This window comes from Chionomys nivalis, chromosome 25 (genome assembly GCF_950005125.1).
Source record: "Chionomys nivalis chromosome 25, mChiNiv1.1, whole genome shotgun sequence".
Classification (NCBI taxonomy): Eukaryota; Metazoa; Chordata; class Mammalia; order Rodentia; family Cricetidae; genus Chionomys; species Chionomys nivalis.
This window is the reverse complement of record NC_080110.1, coordinates 6,653,680-6,674,662: the sequence shown is the minus strand read 5'-3', so window position 1 is coordinate 6,674,662 and position 20,983 is coordinate 6,653,680. Positions and strand designations below refer to the sequence as shown.

At 43.8% G+C, this 20,983-nt stretch overlaps 1 protein-coding gene across 8 annotated transcripts in view; it reads right to left on the bottom strand.

Annotated features, from left to right (window-relative positions):
• The window catches only part of Anks1b (ankyrin repeat and sterile alpha motif domain containing 1B), an 866,240-nt gene that overhangs the window by 47,117 nt on the left and 798,140 nt on the right, over positions 1-20,983 (bottom strand). For 5 of the 8 annotated variants that reach the window (XM_057757560.1, XM_057757561.1, XM_057757564.1 and 2 more), the window contains 2 exons: positions 2,959-3,087; positions 1,036-1,107 (listed from right to left, as the gene is read on the bottom strand). In XM_057757560.1, coding sequence (XP_057613543.1) covers positions 1,036-1,107; positions 2,959-3,087 — 201 coding nt within the window. Of the gene's footprint in view, positions 1-1,035; positions 1,108-2,958; positions 3,088-9,089; positions 9,165-20,983 lie in introns of all 8 variants that reach the window. The other 3 variants (XM_057757563.1, XM_057757562.1, XM_057757559.1) reach the window with 2 other exon arrangements.

The following is a 20,983-nucleotide window of genomic DNA, read 5'->3' as shown; positions in this document are numbered from 1 at the left end:
TCCATTATCCAAGCTCCAAACTCTTCGCTCATATGAAATTAATGACGATATGCTGGCCACAAATAAAAGCTAGGGTTCTTTCTCTAAGGTCTGAGATTGGATTCTGATGATTTGCTGTTCTGAACAGGTCCCAAAGTCTTAATGTTTTAGTGCCAGATATTTCCATATGATCCACATGTCAGCTCTGGAGGAAGCGAGAACGAGAGCCTCAGGGGAGAAGTGAAATGTACTTTGCTTAAAACTCAGGGTTCTAAACCGGGCAGTGGTGGCGTACGCCTTTAATCCCAGCAGTCGGGAGACAGAGGCAGGCGGATCTCTGTGAGTTGGAGGTCAGCCTGGTCTACAAGAGCTAGTTCCAGGATAGGCTCCAAAGCTATGGAGAAATCCTATCTCGAAAAAGCAAAATAACAAAACAAAACCCCCCGAAAACCAGAAACCAAACCAAAGCAACAACAACAACAACAAACAACTCAGGGTTCTAGCGGCCACCGCTCATGGATGTTCACGATTACACTTAGCCAGTATCTACAGCTCTGAAATGTTCCACACCACTCAGCATCAAATGCTCTTCTTATATAAAACCAAGAGCAATTAAGAAGAAGCCACACAAAGTCCACTCTATCTAATACGCTCCTGGTACCTCTCTGCTTTTGATAGTTTTGGTGTATTAGCAGACTCTCCAGCGAGCGTTCTCAGACTGTCAAATCGGTGCTGAAAACATTTTCTTGAAACAGACCAAAGATTACCCCCAAACCGGAGAACGATCAGCGTGTGTACAGCTAAGCTTCATTTTCTAAAAATGATCAAAAGCAAATGTAATAGGCTCTAAATTTAGCAGAGAGACAGCATCATTAACTACAGCCAGATAAGCCCAAGTATAAACATTTACATAGCCCAAACACCTTTTCATGTGACGCCAACGTGATCAAGAGACCAACTGCTGAAGGAAACGGTGGCCTGAAAGGTGGCAATTTGTGTGTTACACCCGGCACTTAGTATTTCAGCTACTAAGATGAAATGGTTTGGCAAACTCACCCGCATCTTTGCGCAGGCATCTTGGGTTGACTCTGTCCCTCTAAGTTCTTTTATCAGCATAGAACCTAAATACTAAAACACACAAAAATCAGAAGGACATATTAAAAGGAGAGTTACAAACATGAGTAATGATTTGAAAGCAAACCATGGGCAGGCCACCGGCTAGGTTTCTTGGCTGTGAGCAGCTGAACACTTTGACGCAACTAGCATTAACAGATCCCTATAAATGGGCGGAACACGGCAGGGTGAGCCATGACTTCTGGGGGCTATAAATTGATCTTTATAAAAATTGCGGTGTTTTCTGAAGATGTCAACTTTCAAATCATATTTAACTGCAAAATGGGGATATATAAAAATGTTTTCCCCCCCTTTTTTTTGAGGCGGTAGTGTCCACAGGAATAAATCACACTACTCTCAGTGAAATCGCAGGGGTGTTTGCGAGAGCTGAGGGGTGAGGCTATGTGGCCCCCGCTAGGACTTATTCTGCAGTGTAGGTAATTAAGATGGGGCTGTTAGGAGGCTGAGACACAGTTTGGGACATTTTTTTTTTTAATTCACAGCTGGGCGCCCAGTGCTTCATCCACCTGGGAATGCTTGGCATTTGACAGGGACAGAGCTCGCTCCCTGGTGCAGAGGGACAGACAGGAGCTGGATGGAAGCAGAGGAAATCCTCCTCAGCACGATACGCCATATTGCTGCTCTGTGACTGAATCACAGATTCCTGCTACATTCTCTCGTGTCTGATGGGACAAATAAATTTAAGCAAAACTTCTTCGCTGTCTGTCCCTCTCCATTCCCCCACATTTAAAATAAAATCAATTCATTTATCAACTTTTTACATCTTCAGCTGGTTCTTTTTTTATTTTGCCACTCTTCCATACCCTTAGAAATATTTTTACATGTATTTTAAAATAAGGGTTATAAAAGAGGTTGGAAGACAGCGTCCTGTTCCCATGGAGGCACCATGCAGGCACGGGCTTTTCTGTCAGTCCCGAGGACCAGGAGAGCACAGGTTCATGGAGAATGTGTAAGGCAAGGTGACCAAGGCTCAGTCTAGGCTCTAGATCTAGGGCCTTGTTCAAAAAGCCTCAGAGATTTCAGGTTTGAGCTTTGGAGAAAGCCATAAGCTACAGGAGAAGACAGCACAGTGTAATATGCCCAGACTGGAAGGAGATTATCAGACTGCGTCTTCATCCTTAAGGAAAATGATCTTAGGCAAATTTTTGTCTTTTTACATTTTTAGGAAAGTGTGCCCTAGTTGAAATATTTCTTTTAAAGAGAGTCAGTTTCAAGGTTCAGCCATCTTCCCCCTACCCCAGTGTAGTCATGACAACCACAACCTGTTCCAAAGCCTACAGGACTTGCTGAACGTTGACTGTTCACACTTCCTGGGAAAGCACAAGATCCCTTTCATTCCATAAAAAGGAAAAGAAAGAAAAACAAAAAGCGAAACAAAACAACACCAACCAACCAGCTAATAAAACCAAACCAAACCAAACCAAATCCAGTCCTGGAATCCCATCCCATCGCTGAGGACAGTATAGAAAGAATCTTGCATTTATAGAACATGCCAGACCCGACCTCCTGAGGTCTGCTTCATTCACACTCTCTTCCTTTGATTTTACTTATTTGTGGAGCTGTGGATGGAACTCAGGGCCTTGCAAATACTAGGCCAACATTCTATTTAAAATTGGGCATTTTGAAATGCACTTTATACAGAGGCAGGGAACAAAACGTAACACTAACCAGATTCAAAGGGTTTCCCCAAAGCTCCAATTACCTGGGCATTTTCAGGAAAAAAAGGGGAAAAGAAACCCTTCAGAAATGTCAGTGATGGACATTCTGGTACAGTTTCAATGACTGAAAAATTAATCAGGGAACACATCCTCTGTCTCCACTGGGCTCAAATACTGGGTAACTTACAAAAGCTTTGTAGTCACATGACTGGAAGATGAGCTTTTCTGGATGATGCTGCCAGTACTGGACCGGAGTTGAGGCTGTGGCTTCATTTGGAGGTCGCAAGGTGATGGAAGGTTCTCCCCAGTCCCCTGTCTGGAAATGACATTTATTTTAGAGGCAGTATATGCAGTGAGCAGGTTCATTCTCTCTAGCTAGTCTGGGTTTACCCAACACACCTGAGCTATAAATGCACAATGCAGTTAGATAATATTGTATGCATAAATATTATTTTGTTTCTATATGAACTAGTTATTCTAATTCCTAAAGCTGAGTATAAAGAAGTCAAAATTATTCTATTTTCAGAATAAAACCCTAGGCTAACTAATTTTAAAAACAAAACATGAAAATATTAGTAAGCAATTTATCAATTTATAATATTCTGTTACAACAGAAAAGTATGTTTGATTTTTTTTGAAAGATTGACTGAAAATTTCAGCTTGAATTCCCTTTACCTTAGAATACATAGTTTCATTAATTTCAGTTCCCAGCTATGGCATAATCATGTAACTGTGAAAAATTTTCTGTCTGTGGAGAAAGGTTTTGCAGGGAAGACACTAAAGAAGACACTAAAATAAGAACTTACTAATGGGTAACAGCTAATTTCCCTCATCGGAATTCAACTGCACAGATGCAGTGTTTCTACGATGGCCTTGCATGTACTGAGCTGCCTTCTGCAGCACTGCAGTGGTCCACACTCTGGAATGCAGTTCTGCTCACAGGAGCATGTGCGTGTATGTGAGACCCCTGACCCAGAAGCATGTCACATTTGATGGTATGTCCTATGATACACATACCCACTAAGACCCACCTAAAAGAGGCCATTCCGTCATCCACTGTCACTTTGATTTGTTTGACATGGACGCGCATTTATATGCTCCAAACGCTATCCTGGCAGGTCTTCTCTTGGCTCTCATTTGACCTACATGCCACAGGCAGAGTCTGTTTTATTCTTTCCCATGCTAAGGTTTCTGGCTTCCCAAAATGCAATTCTTTGTTCTCAAATGGACACAGGAAAACTGGGCTGTCTAAGTGTCTCCACCGCTCCTCTCTTCTAACCCAAACTTGGCTAGTCTTACAGGATTGTAAGACATTATTTTCCTCAGGTGTTAGAAGTGTATAACAGGGCCTTACGAGCTCCCAAACCAAACAAAGCTTGGCTGGGGACCACGTTCAGTGGAGTTCTAGCAGAAGGGCTGACATGCTGTGGGGGTTCTGGGAAGAATTTTCAAGGAGTCTCTGTCTTCCAGATGCCCGTTCTTGGAGAAAAACAGGAAGTGTGTTCCTAGATCTCCAGAAAGGCTGTGGTAATCCCAAAGGCTCAGAAGCTGGCGCCTCCAGGCAAGGCTCAGACCAGCGAGCACCATGCTCTCTGTGCGCTGTAGAATTCTGTTAGGTGGGACAGAGGCGGCTGCCAAAGGTAGAAAGTACAAGGCAAGGGCTCTGCTGGACCTTTTTAACTGGCTTTGAAAAGCGGGAAGAAAGATTCGGAGTCCTGTAGAAAGGCTCAGGCCTTTTCACGGCAGCGTGCCTGGAGCCTTTCCTCTGTGCGTGGCTCACCTGGAATCACAGGTGAGTCTGGTCAGCGTCCTGTCCTTCCCTGGGCTTCTCAGGGGAGTGAGCGTCTAATGAGAACTCCTTATGCCCTTGCTCTGTTCGTAGTCACTGTCCATGTTTGTTTTTCTTTTAGTAGTTGGTTTGTCTGTATGTTGACTGATTTATTTGCCTAGTCTCTGCTATTTTTGGCACATATCATTTAAAATATATAATGGCATTTATAACCTGAAACAGTAATATAAACACTTATTTTTGAACTTTATGCCCTATCCCTGGGCTCACTATTGAATTTTCTCTTTATATGAGTTATTCGTAAAAGTAATAACTAATTGCAGTTAATTTCAGGATTAAGCTTTTCTCTGACTTTATATTTTGACATCTTCTTTTCCTTATTTCTCAAAGTCTGTGTTTTTTTTTTTTAAATTCTCTTTCTAGTCTTTATAAAGCTGGTTATGCACTGCCCTTAAGAACCCATATAGATGTCAACCTGACGACCCTGTGGAACTCACTACGTGTTTTAAAGTCGAGTCTAAGAACCTTTATAACCCTGGAAACACTACAGCCATGAGCTCTTAAAAGGTCTCCCCCAAATCTAGCAAACGACCCTCCAGCATCCCGTTAAGCTCCTCTCCCTCCCACCCTCCCTTGAGAAAGCGACACAACACAGCAAACAGGTATTGTACACGCAGGTCACAGGTGACGCCGTTAACAGACCAACACAAGTTTGCACGCAACTCCGTGGAATGATACAAAAGGAAGATTTGGGTGACATCAAAAAGATCCTTTGGACCAGTGTCTGCTAACGTGACAACCAGCCAAGCAACAGATCTACCAACCCTACTGTAGCTAGCTGAGGTAACCCTTGGTGGAGCGTGACAGGCAGGGGCTGGGGGTTCTGAGGGCTGTTGGGGAAGGTTTGGGACTAGGGCTGGCCAGGAGTGGGTGCCGTAAAGCAGGGAAGTGGGGGTGTCTCACAGGTTAGTGCATTAGGCATGCAGATCATGGACACTGTTGATTAGGTCACACGCCTAAACCTTGAATGTGGCTCTATAGATTTAATGCAGAACTGCAAGCCAGACGCGGACCCAAATGTTTACATCATCCATAGAAATTGTAGCAGTCATTTTGGGTGTAACAAACCGAGGCACACACTTCTCTGTAACCATCAAAGATCGCTTGTTTAGCCACCATCTGACGAAATGAGTGGCACTGCCATCAACTGTTCTCCTGTGGCTCCATTTGGTCCAAAAGTCACAGAGCATCTGCTTTGAGTCCAGAGTGATCCAATAGGGCCTCCCCAAGAAACTATGGGGGAGATAATTCTAGGGGAGGGAAATATAATCCTTGCTTTATTTTCCTCGTAGTCTTGAAATGTTGCTCCAGTCCAAATATTTTAAAATTCCTCACAGGCAATGCATTGGCCTTTCTGGAAACAGACTCCAAATTTCGTCATGCTTAGTGCTAGTTCCAGAAACGTATTTTCAGAAAGAAAAGCGTTCTTTGGATTGGATTTATAAATAATTTTTTTCCTGGAAATTCAACTTCCTCTCTCTTAAAAACATAAACAAAAAAACCCCTCCAATCTATGACTATTTAGATGAATCAAAATGCTGATGCTCGGTGCCTTTTTTTAAAAGAGTCGGTGTGAAAGAAAGGACTCCAAATGGGCTTAGCATCGTCTGCTAGTGAAAGATAGGAATGACCTTGGCCTTGGGCTGGGATTCAGCTGCTAGTTGATGCCAGGAAAAGACAAAAGAGTTCAGAGAACAAGGGTGCCTTAGGTCTCAACCCAAGGTAGAATTAAAGCAGGAATGAACCTTGGAGGAGCTGGCCTGGGTAGTTAGTATATGTAACAGCAGAAAATAATGAAAGACAAATGAGTTTTGCCTACATAATTTTGAAATTATATAAAACAATTTCAACTTAGCTCTTGAAGAGCGAGCTACACATTTGTACACACATACAATACCTGTATTTCTTCATGCAACTGTTTTAGATTAAATCCATTAATTTTCCAGTTTGAAATTCTTATTAAAAATTAATAAAAATCAAACAGAACTAAGAGAAGTCTTTTGCTTCAAATAATAGTTATAATAAAAAAACCCTCTTTAATGAGGAATAGTCTAACCTTGGAAACAATGGTGCAACAATAGTTAATTAGAATAAAAATTAGGACAATTTTGGTGTAGACCCTTGTCTTATTTAAAACTTTCTGACACAGTGATCTTAGAGAACTACCTCAAGTAATTACAGAAGACATTGAGTCGAATAGCTCCCAACAAATGTCTTCAGGCTCTTTCTTTAGCACTTAGAATACTTAGAGAAAGCTCTTTAGATTAATAACCATAATATGCTAAGAATCTGGTCATGGCTTAAAACTTCATTTATTTGGTATTTGTTATATGTTTTTATGTATGTATTATATGTGTGTATCTTCAGGCTTTTTTGTTTCATTTTTAAATAAATACACTGGAGGACATTAATTTAACAGGAGAAACTATACATCACTAATTAGCACTTCAAGAATTTAACCTTGTAAGATATGGAAAAATATAATTTGATATTAAAGTTTTAAACGGAGCAGTTTCTCTCCAACAGGTATCCACTAACCACCAACCATTACTTCATACTCTGGATGAGCGTGAAAGACTTAGAACTAGGCCACATATAAAATAATGCAATTAAATTAAACTTTATTTTATACCACTAGCTGAGAAATATAATACCACTAATTGAACTTTGTTATATAAAACTCACGGACGCCTCTTGGTAGATTTTTATTAGATCAATGACTCAGAAATGCTTTTGACCTCTGGTATTTTATAAGGCAGCACGAACTGACATAGAGGGAAAGTTCCAGCTTGCTCGTTCCATGCAGCAAACACGGATAGGGCATATAGGGAAGTGTTTTCTTTATTTTTAATTTTCTTCTAAAGAAAAGCTTTCCCAGAGAGATCAGCAAACAATTAAAAGCCTTGATTATGACTTAGCTTTCTAACATTATAGAGAGGTAGATATTTTCTAAGCCTTGTATAATTCTTTTTTTTTTAAAAAAATTTAAATGAAGACTTAATTGATTTTTTTTTTAAATAGAAGCTTTTAGATCTCTTCTGCTAGGAGTTACTCCCACCTACCTGCTTATAAATTTAGATCTGAATATTAACAAACATTATTCTCTATTTCTTCAGCCCACCTCATGAACAGCTAAGGGGATTTGAAGTGACAATAGCTACTCTGAGGTTTCACTTTCTGTAATTCTGATGCTCTTCAGAGCAGGGCCACCCAATCACACGGAAGCAATTATATTTACCTCCCACAGTCACTAAGGGTTTCTAGAGTGTCACACAGAGCTCCACGCTTGGGAACACACACACACACACACACACACGTATTTGGATGTGGTTGTAAGGGAGGGTCTCCTACCAACATTCACACACGGGAGAGCCAAGAGCTGCAGCAGTTGTTTGAAAAAGTGTCCAAGAACTAATAGCAGTGCATGGTCATGCAGCTGTTCGTTGCCGAACGTGCTCTATGGAGGAGGGACAGGGATGGCCACGTCTGAACACTTCAAATCTGATGTTGGCGCTGTGCACTTGGGAGGGACTCGGGGTCATGGAGCACCAGGGCAGGCAGTGTGCAGATATCAGGGTCCTCAAGAGCCAGAAGTCCCATGCACGGGAGGATGGATGTACCTAACGCAGCACCCCCAGAGTTGAAGCCTTTCACATGCCACCCCAAGAATTTCCAGTGATTCTCAACCAAGTGTCTCGAGCTCCCAGACCACAGACTAGCCAATGGGGAAGGTTTCGGCGGCTGTGGAAATAGAATTGTAATTTAAAATATAAATGTAAAATCTATGCCAGAATGTTTTCAAGTGATTTTTTTCTGAAATATACAAATGTGAAACATGACTATTCAAATATTAAGCAGCTCAGAATAAAATGGGTCACAATTTCATATACATTCCAAAGATCAAATCAGTACTGCCAAATGGGAAAAGGCTGAGAACCACCGTATCACTCTGAGAATACCTCCCCTCCTCCCGGGCTCTTCTCCCCCCAACATCTCCATCATTTGCAGGGAATCTCATGCAAGCCAAGTATTTCTCGCAAATAAAGTGCATGGACCCTCAGAGTCACTGGACACAAAGTACAAAATAGCTTGTGGACATGAAGTACGAAAGGGGAAGAATGAGGCGGATATATACATGTCTCTCTAAGATATCAATTTACCCTTTGCCTTTTCCCTGTAAAAGCAAGGTAAGACAGACACCCGGGATGAAAGCCAAAACTCACACACGACAGGTTTTAACCGTGGATTACCAAACCAAGGCTGTTTCTCATTTTAGGACAGTGTTTACACGCCAACCAGTCACGAAGCACAGCAAATGGAGGGTCATAGACAAAGCATTTCAGAAGCCACCAGACAGTACAGATTTTCCGCATTGCTGGGACGCAGTACCTTGGGCTTAGTGACACAAGACCGCAACACAGCACACAGCGCGAGTTGAGAAAGAGAAACATAACCATTTGTGGCCTTACATTATGGACCTGATGGATCGCTGAGAAAGGAAATCCAGCGTTCTGATTCGTCCATATTTCACAGACAGACGACTGCTGGTATAAACAGAAAACTATCTTATCTTGTCAATATTTAAAACATGGCAGCTACCCACGTATATCCAGGAAGGGAAGGAGAACAGCAGAATACACAGTCACATTTCTTTAAAAAACATAAAAGAAAAGAATTCTTAGGGCATTCAAGGTTTAATAATTGACTTCCAAGTCATTCATGTTGCTTAAAAGTATGTTGGGTTGACTGGGAGTGGGGTGGGGGCAGGGGGCAAGACCATTTATGCACTAGTGCTGTATCATGGGAAATTACCAATAAATTCACACCTCAGAAAAAACAAGCTATTTTTACTTTTGCCATAAAGAAAAAGCAGCATCTTCCCTCTTCATAGTGTTATTTTCAGAAAGTAATTATTTCATTGAATTCAAGACAGATGGGGAAGGAATCTTTAAAAATCAGCTAAACATCTGGATTTTCTTATCCTCAATGGTCAAGAATAAACAGTAAATGGCTACCAGCGGTCTCTAGGGCAGGACCCTGGGGCTGAGGAACCACCGGTGCTAGATCCCCTGTAGCAGAGGGTGTATTGGAAGACCCTGGTTGAGGGGGAGGGACCGGGACTAGGGAAGCTCAGCAGCCATTTAGGGGTGCAGTGAGCCAGCATCTTAACTGGGCTCTCCACCATCCGAGCAGGAATCTAAAACTGTAGTGTGTGCTCAGAATCAAATGCTCCACCGACCCACACCCACTCCCGGGTGCTGTGGCAGAGACTTCCATATAACCTGTGGTGCTCATGGCCCAACTTTTTCAGAGTCCTTCCTGTGAATGTTGTCACCGTGAGACACACTGTAATAAATAGGCTATGTGATCCTAGGACTTGGGAGGTTAAGGCAGGAGGTTTGCTCAGCTATAGAGGGAAACTGTCAAAAACCAGAGTCCTACCCCTCCCCCCAAATAAAACCCAAAACACTGTGAAACTGGATAATAGGATATGGTCTGAAGTCACTTAGCAAGTCCCACGTGTGGAGCGGACCAAGATCAGCGCAGGGAGGGGACACATACACCCACAATACGTCTCTGAAACCCACCGAGGGGAAGTTTCAGCCATTAACAAACTATGGGAGCCAGCTCATCCGTCCGGATTAAGTTTCCTCCTCTGCCACCTTCGCAGAGACAGACGTCAGCATCTCTCTCCTTACAACGCTTCCCCACCGCACTGTGCCTTTGCTTCCTGGTCCTCTGCCGTCTGCCCAGTGCGCTGGAGGCAGAGTGCAGATGCCTGGTACTCTGTAAGGGAGCTACATCCCCGGGGTCTGGCCATCTCCCACTTATTGCTCCCACCTGAAGCTTCAAGTCGTTTTCTCTACAGAGGATCGTCTTCCTGTTTTCCAAAAATTCATTCTCTAGCAAGTCAAGTCTCGGGGCTATTAACCCTACCTTCCCCATCCCTAATAGCTTCTTTCTGATTTAAAAGTACAGTGTCCCTCAGCATCTATGGAGGATCGGTTCCAGGACATAACCTACCCACACCTCCTGCACACTGCAAAGAATGTAACACACGGGTGTATATACTATCCTGCCTCGGGAATAATGACAAAATCGTGCAGCATGTTCAGTACTTTTGATCTGCTGTTAGTTGCGTCTATGGAGGGCACCTGTGCGGCTCCGGGCTTAGTTACTGGCACTAAATGTGTTCATAGGATGCTCTCAACCAGGTGAACCCTCTCACTCACATCATGAGTAAATTCTGCTATGAGTCAAAGTCTCTAGCTCTTGTATGGACTAGGAGCTAACGTGCTACCAGTCACCGAGAGAACTTCAACATTCAGAGAGACCAAGTGACTGGCCGGGGCCCCTGGAGTTGGCATATATACTAACTTCTGGGAAGTTGTGTGGGACTTCACCAGAAGGCAGAGGGCCCACTGAGAGGGGCTTGGATTTCCAAGCCGCAGGCAAATACCCGGAAATGGGGCTGCTCTCCCCATACAGTCTCAAGTCTATAGTTACCTGAACACGTAAAAGTTTCCTTCCCTTTTCACTCTTAGTTGTGAATGGACCAGAATCACACAGGCAGGTATGAGAGCACTTACTATTCTAGGTAGGTGGCATAGCTTCCTGGTCACTTTCAGTCATGAAGTGACTGGAAGGTAAAAAGATGCAATACACTGTCTCGTTGCTGATTCTAACTTTTCCCTCCTCAGGACGGGCCAGTTTTGGGATGTAGGACATCAGAGGTAGTAAGTGAGGAGGGCTGAACTGTATCTTCTTCTAGGAGGAAGGGGTGGGTGATGTCGTCTCTCTTGGCATGACTTCTCTGTGTTTCCTTCAGAGGAGGACTTGGGGAAAAGATACGTTTTTTTCTCTTGTGAGCTGATTGCGTCTGATAGTTGGTGCTACCGCTCAGCACACACTAGTATGGCGTGCAGGGGCGGGCTCACCACCCTGCTTTCTCGCTGCACACCCATGCCACTCACATGACACACACATATCCTGGCCAGATAGAACAGAAGGCAGACTTTTGGATTGTTCTTGATCTTTGCCAGGACACACCTGTCTGTCCTCTGAGGCGCAGCAGGTGCTATGCGCATCCAAATCTATCTCGGGTAAAGACACCCCTGTGCGTGTCCCCTGAGCCCCTTTCCAGCCCTATGATGGGAAAGCACAAGAGCAGACTGCCCTGTATACCATGGGGATGGAGGAAAAAAACCTCAACCCTTTCTTCAGGGACTCCGTTCTCTGCCTGTCCCCAGCGCTGAGCCTCTGGCCTGGGGACAAGGCCCTGACATTGGGAGGACATGCCTCACTGATTTTGGGAAACCCTGAGCAGGTGTGAGTCTCTTGTGTCAGCAGCTTCTCTCTAGGATGTCCGGGGTTCAGTTTCTGCAGGGTAATGCCCTCTTAGTGTGCTGTTATATGGCGGTATCTTCTGATCATAATACTACCAGAGCTAAGCAATGTCGAGAGTGCCTGACGCAACTCTTATTTTACAATGTATTCTCTCTGCTCACATATACTGATGACTTCATGTGTGATTCTGCCCATTGTAGCTGCTACGATAGTTAGTTTCTGTGGATAAGCAGTCTTGGGTGCACAAGGAGTAAAAACTTCAAGATTCCCAATAGCTGTGTGAGTCTGATTTTTAAAACACATCTTAAACAAAGGGAAATTAATTAGCTGTCTTGGTTAGGAAGATTTTTTTTTTAAGTAGACACATTCCACAGAGCCCAGTTGTTCTGCTGGCAGTAAATAATTTGCCAGACCTACTTGCCCTCAGGGTCAGGCGGTAACAGATGACTTCCTAATAGGAGATGGCCCTTCTCCTTAGACAGGACCACGAGGCTAAACGCAGGTGAAGCCTTCAGTATGGACACTCACTATATCTATGAAGATACAATTGCAGCACAAAACACGTGCTGGGATTTCAAAAGCTTTGAGAAAGAGAAGTACCAAGGACAGCATTTTGTCTAGGATGGGAGGTGTTCTAAAAAAATCAATGACTTAAAGTCATCTTTTTTTCAATAATTTAAATTATGTGTTCGTATGTGGGCTTATGCACATGAGCTCAGTGCCCTCAAAGGCCAGAAGAGAGGATTAAATTCCCTGGAGCTGGGGTAACAGGCACTTGTCATGGATCCCCTGCCAGAGTAGTACATGCTCTTAACCATCCCCCCAGCCCCTAAAGCTAAGTTTTAATGAACCTTTAGAATATCTTCATCTGAAAAAGACATTTCTTGGCTTACTTGTTTTATCAGGCCAACTCAACATCCACTCTATATGAGAGAGGGATTTTTTTTTTCCACAGCTAACTTTCCAGAGGCCCAGAACACAGGAGGCATTCAGACATACGCACGGAATACTTGGAATCCATGAGGAGCTCTTGGTAAATGGTACTGTATTGCAGAGAGAGTCAGCACTGTCATTCATTGGTCTATTTCATTATTGCCATTCGTACCACTAGTGAACCAATCCACTGCCAGCGCACTTCCCGTAAGACGTTTCAGAGATTAACCTTACAGAGTTCTAAGAAGAAGAAGAGAAAAAGAGGAGGAAGGGGAGGAGGAGGAAGAAGAGGAAAGGGAAGAAGGAAGAAGATGAAGAGGAGGAGGAGGAGAAGAAGAGGAGGAGGAGGAAGCAGCAGTAGCAGCAGCAGAAATCCTTATTTTTTCCTGATGAAGGCTAACAAAAGGCTGCCCGCTTTGCTGGAGAGACGGAACTCTGGCCCCTCCCGCTCTGTAGCAGAGGCTGCTGCAGAGCTTGAAGACAGCTACAGAAGAACATTGTCTCTCTGCTGTCTCATTTGTCCATCGGTGCTTTCCAGCGCCCTGTCCACATAGACTGCAAAAGCTGATTTAGTTTGTCTGAGCTGGAATTCCTATGAAATCCAAATAAATGGGTTTAAGTAAAGATAAGGTAGTCCTTCAGGTTTTTTCTTTTTTTTTTTTACATTTATTTGTACAAGTATGGAGGCCAGAGGACAACCCATGGTCTGTGGGTTCTGGGGACCAGAGTCAGGTCTTCAGGTTTGGCGTTAAGTGCCTTTACCCTCTCGGCCATCTTGCCAGCCACAGTAGTCTTATAATTGCGACAAAAGCAATAACATAATTTTATTTCTTTGATGATAGTTAATACTCATTAGAAGGAATAAAATTAGGCTGGGTATGATGGTGCACACCTTTAATATCAGTACTCAGGAAGCAGAGGCAGGGGGATCTCTGTGAGTGTGAGGCCAGCCTGGTTTATCTAGGAAGTTAGGACCCTGTCTCAAAAAGTCAGAGAAAAAAGAAGAATGGAAGGAAGGAAGGGAGGGAGGGAGGGAGAGAGAGGGGGAGAGAGAAGAAGAAGAAGAAGAAGAAGAAGAAGAAGAAGAAGAAGAAGAAGAAGAAGAAGAAGAAGAAGAAGAAGAAGAAGAAAAGAAAGAAAGAAAAAGAAAGAAAGAAAGAAAGAAAGAAAGAAAGAAAGAAAGAAAGAAAGAAAGAAGTCGGCAACTAATTTTCTCTTGGTTCAGAACTTTCCCTTGATTCTGGCCTGTGTCCTTATGTCCTTAAAGTGTACATCTAGACCTTGTTTTCCTGTACCATGTGTTACCACGACTTCATTTAAGAAAATATCAGCACAGCAGAACTGCATTCAAATCTGGACATAAAATAGAAGGAATGTCACCAATCTCCAAAGCTTTCTTCCTCTACATGACTTTCTTTTCTACTCAACTGATAGCAATCTAGTTCTTCACAGTGAACCACCTCTCTCGTCACCCATTAGGCCTTCCCTACTGGGGCATTCTCAAAAAGAAAAAAAAAAGCTTAAAATCTTCCATCACAGAGCAAAGCATTCCTGTCTTCCCCAGTACCATTCTCCATGCCCAGCTCAATTCCTTGCTCTTTAAGCAAAGTAGCCTCCACCTGAGGCTGCTCTACTGATGTGGGAGTCTTCTGTTTTGTGTTAACTTCATTGATTAAATAAAGAGACTGTCTTGGCCCTTTAATAGCACAAAAAATTAGGTAGGCAGAGTAAACAGAACAAAATGTTGGGAGAAAGAAGCCGAGTCAGGCAGTTGCCATGATTCTCCCACTCCAGACAGACGCAGGTTAAGACCTCCCTGGTAAGCCAGCTCGTGGTGCCACACAGATTATTAGAAATGGGTTAATCTAGTTGTAAGAGCTAGCCAGTAAGAGGCTAGAGCTAATGGGCCAAGCAGTATTTAAAAAAATACAGTTTCCGTGTAATTATTTTGGGTAAAGCTAGCCGTGCAGAGCTGGGCGGGAACGCAGCTCCTCACTCAACAGAGGCGGGCAAAGACTACACGGGCCTGTGGAGTTTAAATCCACGCAACCGAGGCTAAGGGCCCCTGCCAAACTGAGCTGGCCTGGCGGCAGGCAGCCCAGCAAAGGGGGTAAGGAGGGGCACTAAAACCAAACGTTCGGGCGCCAGATGAAGGCATAAGTCACAAACAATCCCACACCAGTTTGGAATTATGATTAATAGAATGGTTATTTATTTCAAGGGGAAAACTTACAGATCACCGTCCCAGACAACAGTCCTCTGCACAGTCAGGAAAGGAGCCTAGTAGCCGGAAGCGGAGCCGGAAGCAAGAGAGAGGAGAGGGAAGTGGCCGCTTTTTTAAAGGGAGAGAGACCACACCCCAATGGGCTGGTATCTCAGCGGCTATTGGCTGAAGGAGTGGAAGGAGCTCCCGCAACACTCTACTGAAATTGAAAGACCTTCCCAGTTTCCTACTTGGTGAATTTTTTTTTTAAAATCACCCTTTCTATTTCTTAGTTTCCTATTGGTTCAGAATAACTGGCTATTCCTGGACCACTAGCACTCTGGACTCGTCTCTCATTGTTGGTTATTCGAGGTGCTTTCCTGGAGTTCCTAATTCCCACGTTGGTGTCTCCAGTTCAGTCCTCTCTCCAAGAACTCCAAACATGGATGCCCAGCAGCTGACTTGACACCTCTACTCACTCAGTTGACATCTCAACCTGAAATGCCCCAACCTAATCAGCCAGAGGCCAGCAGTAGGAGTCTACAGTCTCCAACCCAATCAGTAGGAGCCTACAGTCCCCAGCCCAATCAGTCAGTGCCCACAGTTCCCTATTCCTAGTTCTGTTGACACTCTCTGTCCAGCAGCAAATCCTCCGGCACTCAGCTCTCACTGTCTTGAGGTTAGCCACCTCTTTTTACCCATCCAGGTTCACTACCTCCACCTTCGCTCTCTGAGTATATGTCTATAATACAGGAACCAAAGTGACCCACTTCAAACAAAAGCCAGACTATGCCACTCGGCTTGCTTTCTCTGAGAAGACAAAGTCTTCACAGTGGCGTCTAAGATGCTCCATCTTCTGACCCCCCTACCCCACATGCTTCCTCTCTTTCGGCTCATTCTGCCTTAGACAGCTGCGTGCAGACACTTGCTTCAAAACATCCACTGCTGCCCCTCTGCTGTAGAGATTCTCTTTGTCCAGATGTGGCAGGGCTGGCTTCCTCATGCCCTGCATTGCCCTCTGAGGACACGGGCTCAGAAAGCCCTTCTCTCATCCCCCCTGCATTTTCTATCTTATTCAGGCCTGTGTTTCTCATATTGCCAAATGATTGTTCTTCCGATCAGAAGTTTAAGATCTGGAGAAAGTTCAGAACACGAGGAACAAACATCTCCTTGATGCCCTGACATTCATCCAAAGATAGCGAGGGGCCACCTAAGGCATGCAAGGACAGGAGCAGGGATCAGCCCCGTTTTTAATTGACATTTGTGGAGATATGATTGCTATGGACGTGATCTTTCCCATAAACACTGTCAGAGCGAGCAGTCAACTGGGGCTGAGAATCTGGTGATGGGTCTCCGACAGAGTAGGCTGTTGACAGCTCCATCTACCCAGCCATTCCAATTAGGCTCCGGAAGCCTTCGGGGACGGCCGCTGATGTGGCGGAGTCAGTTGAGTAAGGAAACTTCTGTGAATACAGCCCTCCAGTCAGATTCTGCATGTGATGAAAATTTCTCTCTTAGTCTAGCTCAGAAAAGATAAAGGACTCTCCCTTGCGTTTCTTTTGTGTGATACTTTCACACTTCAGGGTGTTCAGAGGTTGTCCAGGAGGACACATGAAGGGTGCAGAACGAAAGCTAAAGGAACAAGGAAGTCTATTCCTTCTCCCGGATGACAGTGCTTTTAAGGCAACATAAAATGGGCTCGCAGGCAGAAGAAGGAAAGGACACGTCGCCAGAGGAAGCCTCGGCCTTAGCCAGGGATCTTGGTAGCTCCTTGAGCAGGCCTGATTAGATCTGTCAGAAAATGGAGTCAAAAACCCAGCTCAGCAAAGGCCCTGGTGCAGACGTCCTTCTAGGCAGCCATGGTCCTGTGGTTCCTCCTCCTGTGTGGGCACTAACTGAGCCCCACCTGGATGGCAGAAACTTCTGTTTCCTCTGAGCTAACTAGAGGCTGCGGGTCAGCAACTGATCCCTTCTGTTCATCTCCCCTAGACTGAGACTGATCCTCCTATCTTGTGAGCTTTGAGATTAAAACAAAATAAAACAAAAACCCAACTCTCGGCACCCTCACCACTGTATCTGATTCTGATTCTTCCCAGCAGCCACACTGCCAACCTCTCAAGCTCAGGGCTGGCATCTGTTTCTGGTTTCAAAGAGGGAAAGACAGGAGCGACCGCCTTGCTGACCCTCTTTACAAAAGGTCTCAGGCGAGCTATTTTGCTCGCAGAGAATGACAGACTCAAGAGAATGCCACTTCCCACCCTTTCCCTGCCTCTCTGAAGAGCCATCTTACCAAAGTGTCGTGGTCATGACCTTCCCCTTATGTGTGTGTGTGTGGGGGGGCGGCGATTCTTGGAAGGAGAGAGCCGCGCCAACTGGTGGTTCGCTAGTAACGCCCGCATGTGGGCCTCAAGAGTGCGGGTGTCAGCATCAGAGAAGGAGGCGAACGTAAGAGGAAGCAAACTGTGTTTCCACTGGAGTGGTACAAGCTCCGGAACAGTGTGCTCAAGAGTCTCCTTGCATCACCCCACGCCTCTCCCCTCCTCTCCTCCTCCTCGTTAATCTCTCCGCTGCCAGTGAGGCACACAGGGTTATGGTATTCCTAGCACCTATTTGTTGCTATAATCTATAATGTGCATTTCTTAAAATGACAGTTGTAGTTGTCCTTGGCACGGCTCAATTATTTGTAAAAATCTCCTCACGGGCCAAAAACCACAGAGGGGGAGGAAAGCAGAAGCTATCTCTGTACTCACTGGGCAGCTCTCTATATATTAGAGTTCTCTCTGCTGCTGTGAAGTTAAGACAATCAGGACCACTGTATGTGTTCTGCTTCAAGGCTGAGAGGGCATAGCTTCTGGCACAAACATGCTTCAGACCAGCAAAAGGCAGAAATATTAATAGCTTGTTTAGTAAGGCAGCAGTCAGCTCTTTATCATAGCATGAATTGCTGCAAAGAAACTAGATTCTTGTGAAGTAATGCTTTTTTTTTTTTGTCAGTAATGTCTCTCCAAAATATACATTACAGTCCTTTCTTGCAAACGGAGGCTGTCATCTTCTTTATTTCAACTCATTTGTTAACTATATGTTCAACATTTGTTTCTTGCTTCTGGATAAAAAGAAGCATTGGAGAGAGCCATTTGTTAGAGGATATTTTCCGAGATTCTACCGTGTCCTCATTTCATACTCATGGAAAAATTGGGAAAAAAAAAAAAAACAAGAACACTAGCTAGCTGAACATTCAATCACCTAGAACGATGTCAATTTAGGAGGTCTCTGGCAGGAAGCTATGGTTTCTCTCCACTGTACTTTGATCAGCGTCTCATTTGATGCTTTGGTGGAGGACCCGAGAGATGTGTGCTTCTCAGGTTAACTTCTTAAATTTAGTCCAGCACATTGCTGGGAAGGAGCTCAGGGATGTACTCAGTCAAACCCAAGTTCTACAAATGCTTCAACGGTCTGGAATCAGTAGACAAACAACTCGATAAAAAATAAAATAAATGGAAAAGCCCAGCACTGTTACAGGCTAAGAAAGGAGGCATGGCTCAAGCGCCTTGCAGTGGCCGGGAAGATGCCATGGGAAGTTCAGAAGAATCAGTGATAGGCTAATGGTGTTCAACATGAAGATGGAGGCATGGCCAAAGCTGAGGAGCCAAGATGATGCACAGCTTACATTCTACAGAAGAATGCTGCAAAGGAGTTAGATATGGCTAATATAGAAAAGGGAAGGCATCCAACTGCCTCTTGTCTTAATCCCGTGTATATTCTCCACACAAACATTCAATTCAGGTGTAATAGCAATATCATAAATATTTTGTAAGTGAAAATATAGTTATACATTTTGAAACATGTAATTCATGTTAAGATCTTGACAAGTTAAATGTATTTAAGAAGGATTATAAATCATAAATCTTTCCCCCAAGGAGTTCCAATGCTGAGCTAGCTCACTGTGTGGCACAAGCTCCTTGGGCAGGGCTGGCAGTCACAAGGGCTACTACTGTTTCCACACCAGTGGAGAGATACTGGTTTGGGCTTGCAAGCTGGAAAATAGAAATAGTTTTGTAAAACAGTTCAATTTTTATGCATTTATTCTGTTGCAGTTGAAAAAGCATAATGAAGAAGAAAATTAAAAAGTATCTCATCATCATAATAATTCTGCAGAGAATACAAATGCATAGATTTGAAGTTTCTAAAATGTTTTGACAAATATTACTCTATTTGTGCTTCAAAATAATGATAGATTGGTATTAGTTACACTCGGAGAACTAAGGAGCTGTTCAAGGTGGGATTTCGTCTTTCCTTCCTTCCTTCCTCCCACCCTCCCTCTTTCTTTCTTTCTTTCTTTCTTTCTTTCTTTCTTTCTTTCTTTCTTTCTTTCTTTCTTTCTCTTTCTTTCTTGATTTGACTTTATTGCTTCAAATCTGAGAGTCTAAAAAGCTTATCAAATTAAGTATGGAAGCTGATATGTAATGAACTTCTATTGGATACTGGCAGAATTGGAAAGTCAAGTGAGTTTTCTCAGTTGCCCACTGTGACTATTTTTGTCTGCTTGGAAACTAACCCCATTTCTGGTAAGAGGAATCTGGCCGTCCATGCGGAGAGCTCCCTCTCCCGGCCATAGACACAGACAAGCACATCTGTGATTAGCTGAGAGCAAGACAACTGATCCGAACCAGACTGATGTGAACTGAGAGGACGTTCAGGATGGAAGGATCAGCTCTCTGATGTTGGTTCAAATCGCAGAGGGGTGGACCTCAAACTCCCACATGGACAGAAAGCTTATTAGAGAAAGGAGCCAACCCAAAGGAGCATAGAAAACTTCAGAGAAATGATCATGGGGGGTTGTCAGCAAGCTGTAGGCACTATAAAAATCATAAGATTAGTTCCACCCAAATGAGGTTTTCAGATATTGTCCTATTTCCTTTTTTTAAATATTTATTTATTTATTTATTATGTATATAATATTCTTTCTGTGTGTATGCGTGAAGGCCAGAAGAGGGCACCAGACCCCATTACAGATGGTTGTGAGCCACCATGTGGTTGCTGGGAATTGAACTCAGGACCTTTGGAAGAGCAGGCAGTGCTCTTAACCACTGAGCCATCTCTCCAGACCCTGTCCTATTTCTTTATCCAGTTAAAAATATGATCTTTTCTACTGACTTTAAAAAACAAAAGCAAAAAAACATGGTCTGGTTTTAATTGGCAACAGCCCCTTGGTTAAGCACCAGCATGTAGAAGGAAGGCAGAAATCCCAGAGCTTAATGATTCTGGCTGTAAGACCACCTGGCTATAAGACTACCTGGCCATAAACACCTTGCTATAAGAATGCCTTGTCATAAACACCTGGCTATAAGACCACCTGGCTAAAAGATCACCTGGACATAAACAACTGGCTATAAAACCACCTGGCTGTAAACGCTTGGCTATAAGAATACCTTGCCATAAACACCTGGCTATAAGACCACTTGGCCATAAACACCTGGCTATAAGAGCACCTGGTCATAAACACCTGGCTATAAGAGCACCTGGTCATAAACACCTGGCTATAAGAGCACCTGGACATCACAGGGAAGTGACTCAGTACAGTTCTTGCCATGTAAGTCATCTCGAAGTGTTTGAGTCCTTATTGACGTGGTACTTCAGCCAATACACCAATAGAATTAACTCTAAGAGGTGTGTGTCACCAGCCCTATTTCCTCCATACTGAAAGAAAAAAGAAACAAACCCTTCTTTTTATTTTTATCACTAGAAAAAGAAAAGGGAGAGGAGAATGATAGAATTCTTCTAGCCTTTAAGTGTTAGCAAGGTCAGATTTTAACAGCTGAAACTCTGACCCACGGACTCAAGAGCTGGACTGAATATAATGAGGAACATTCCCCAAATTTA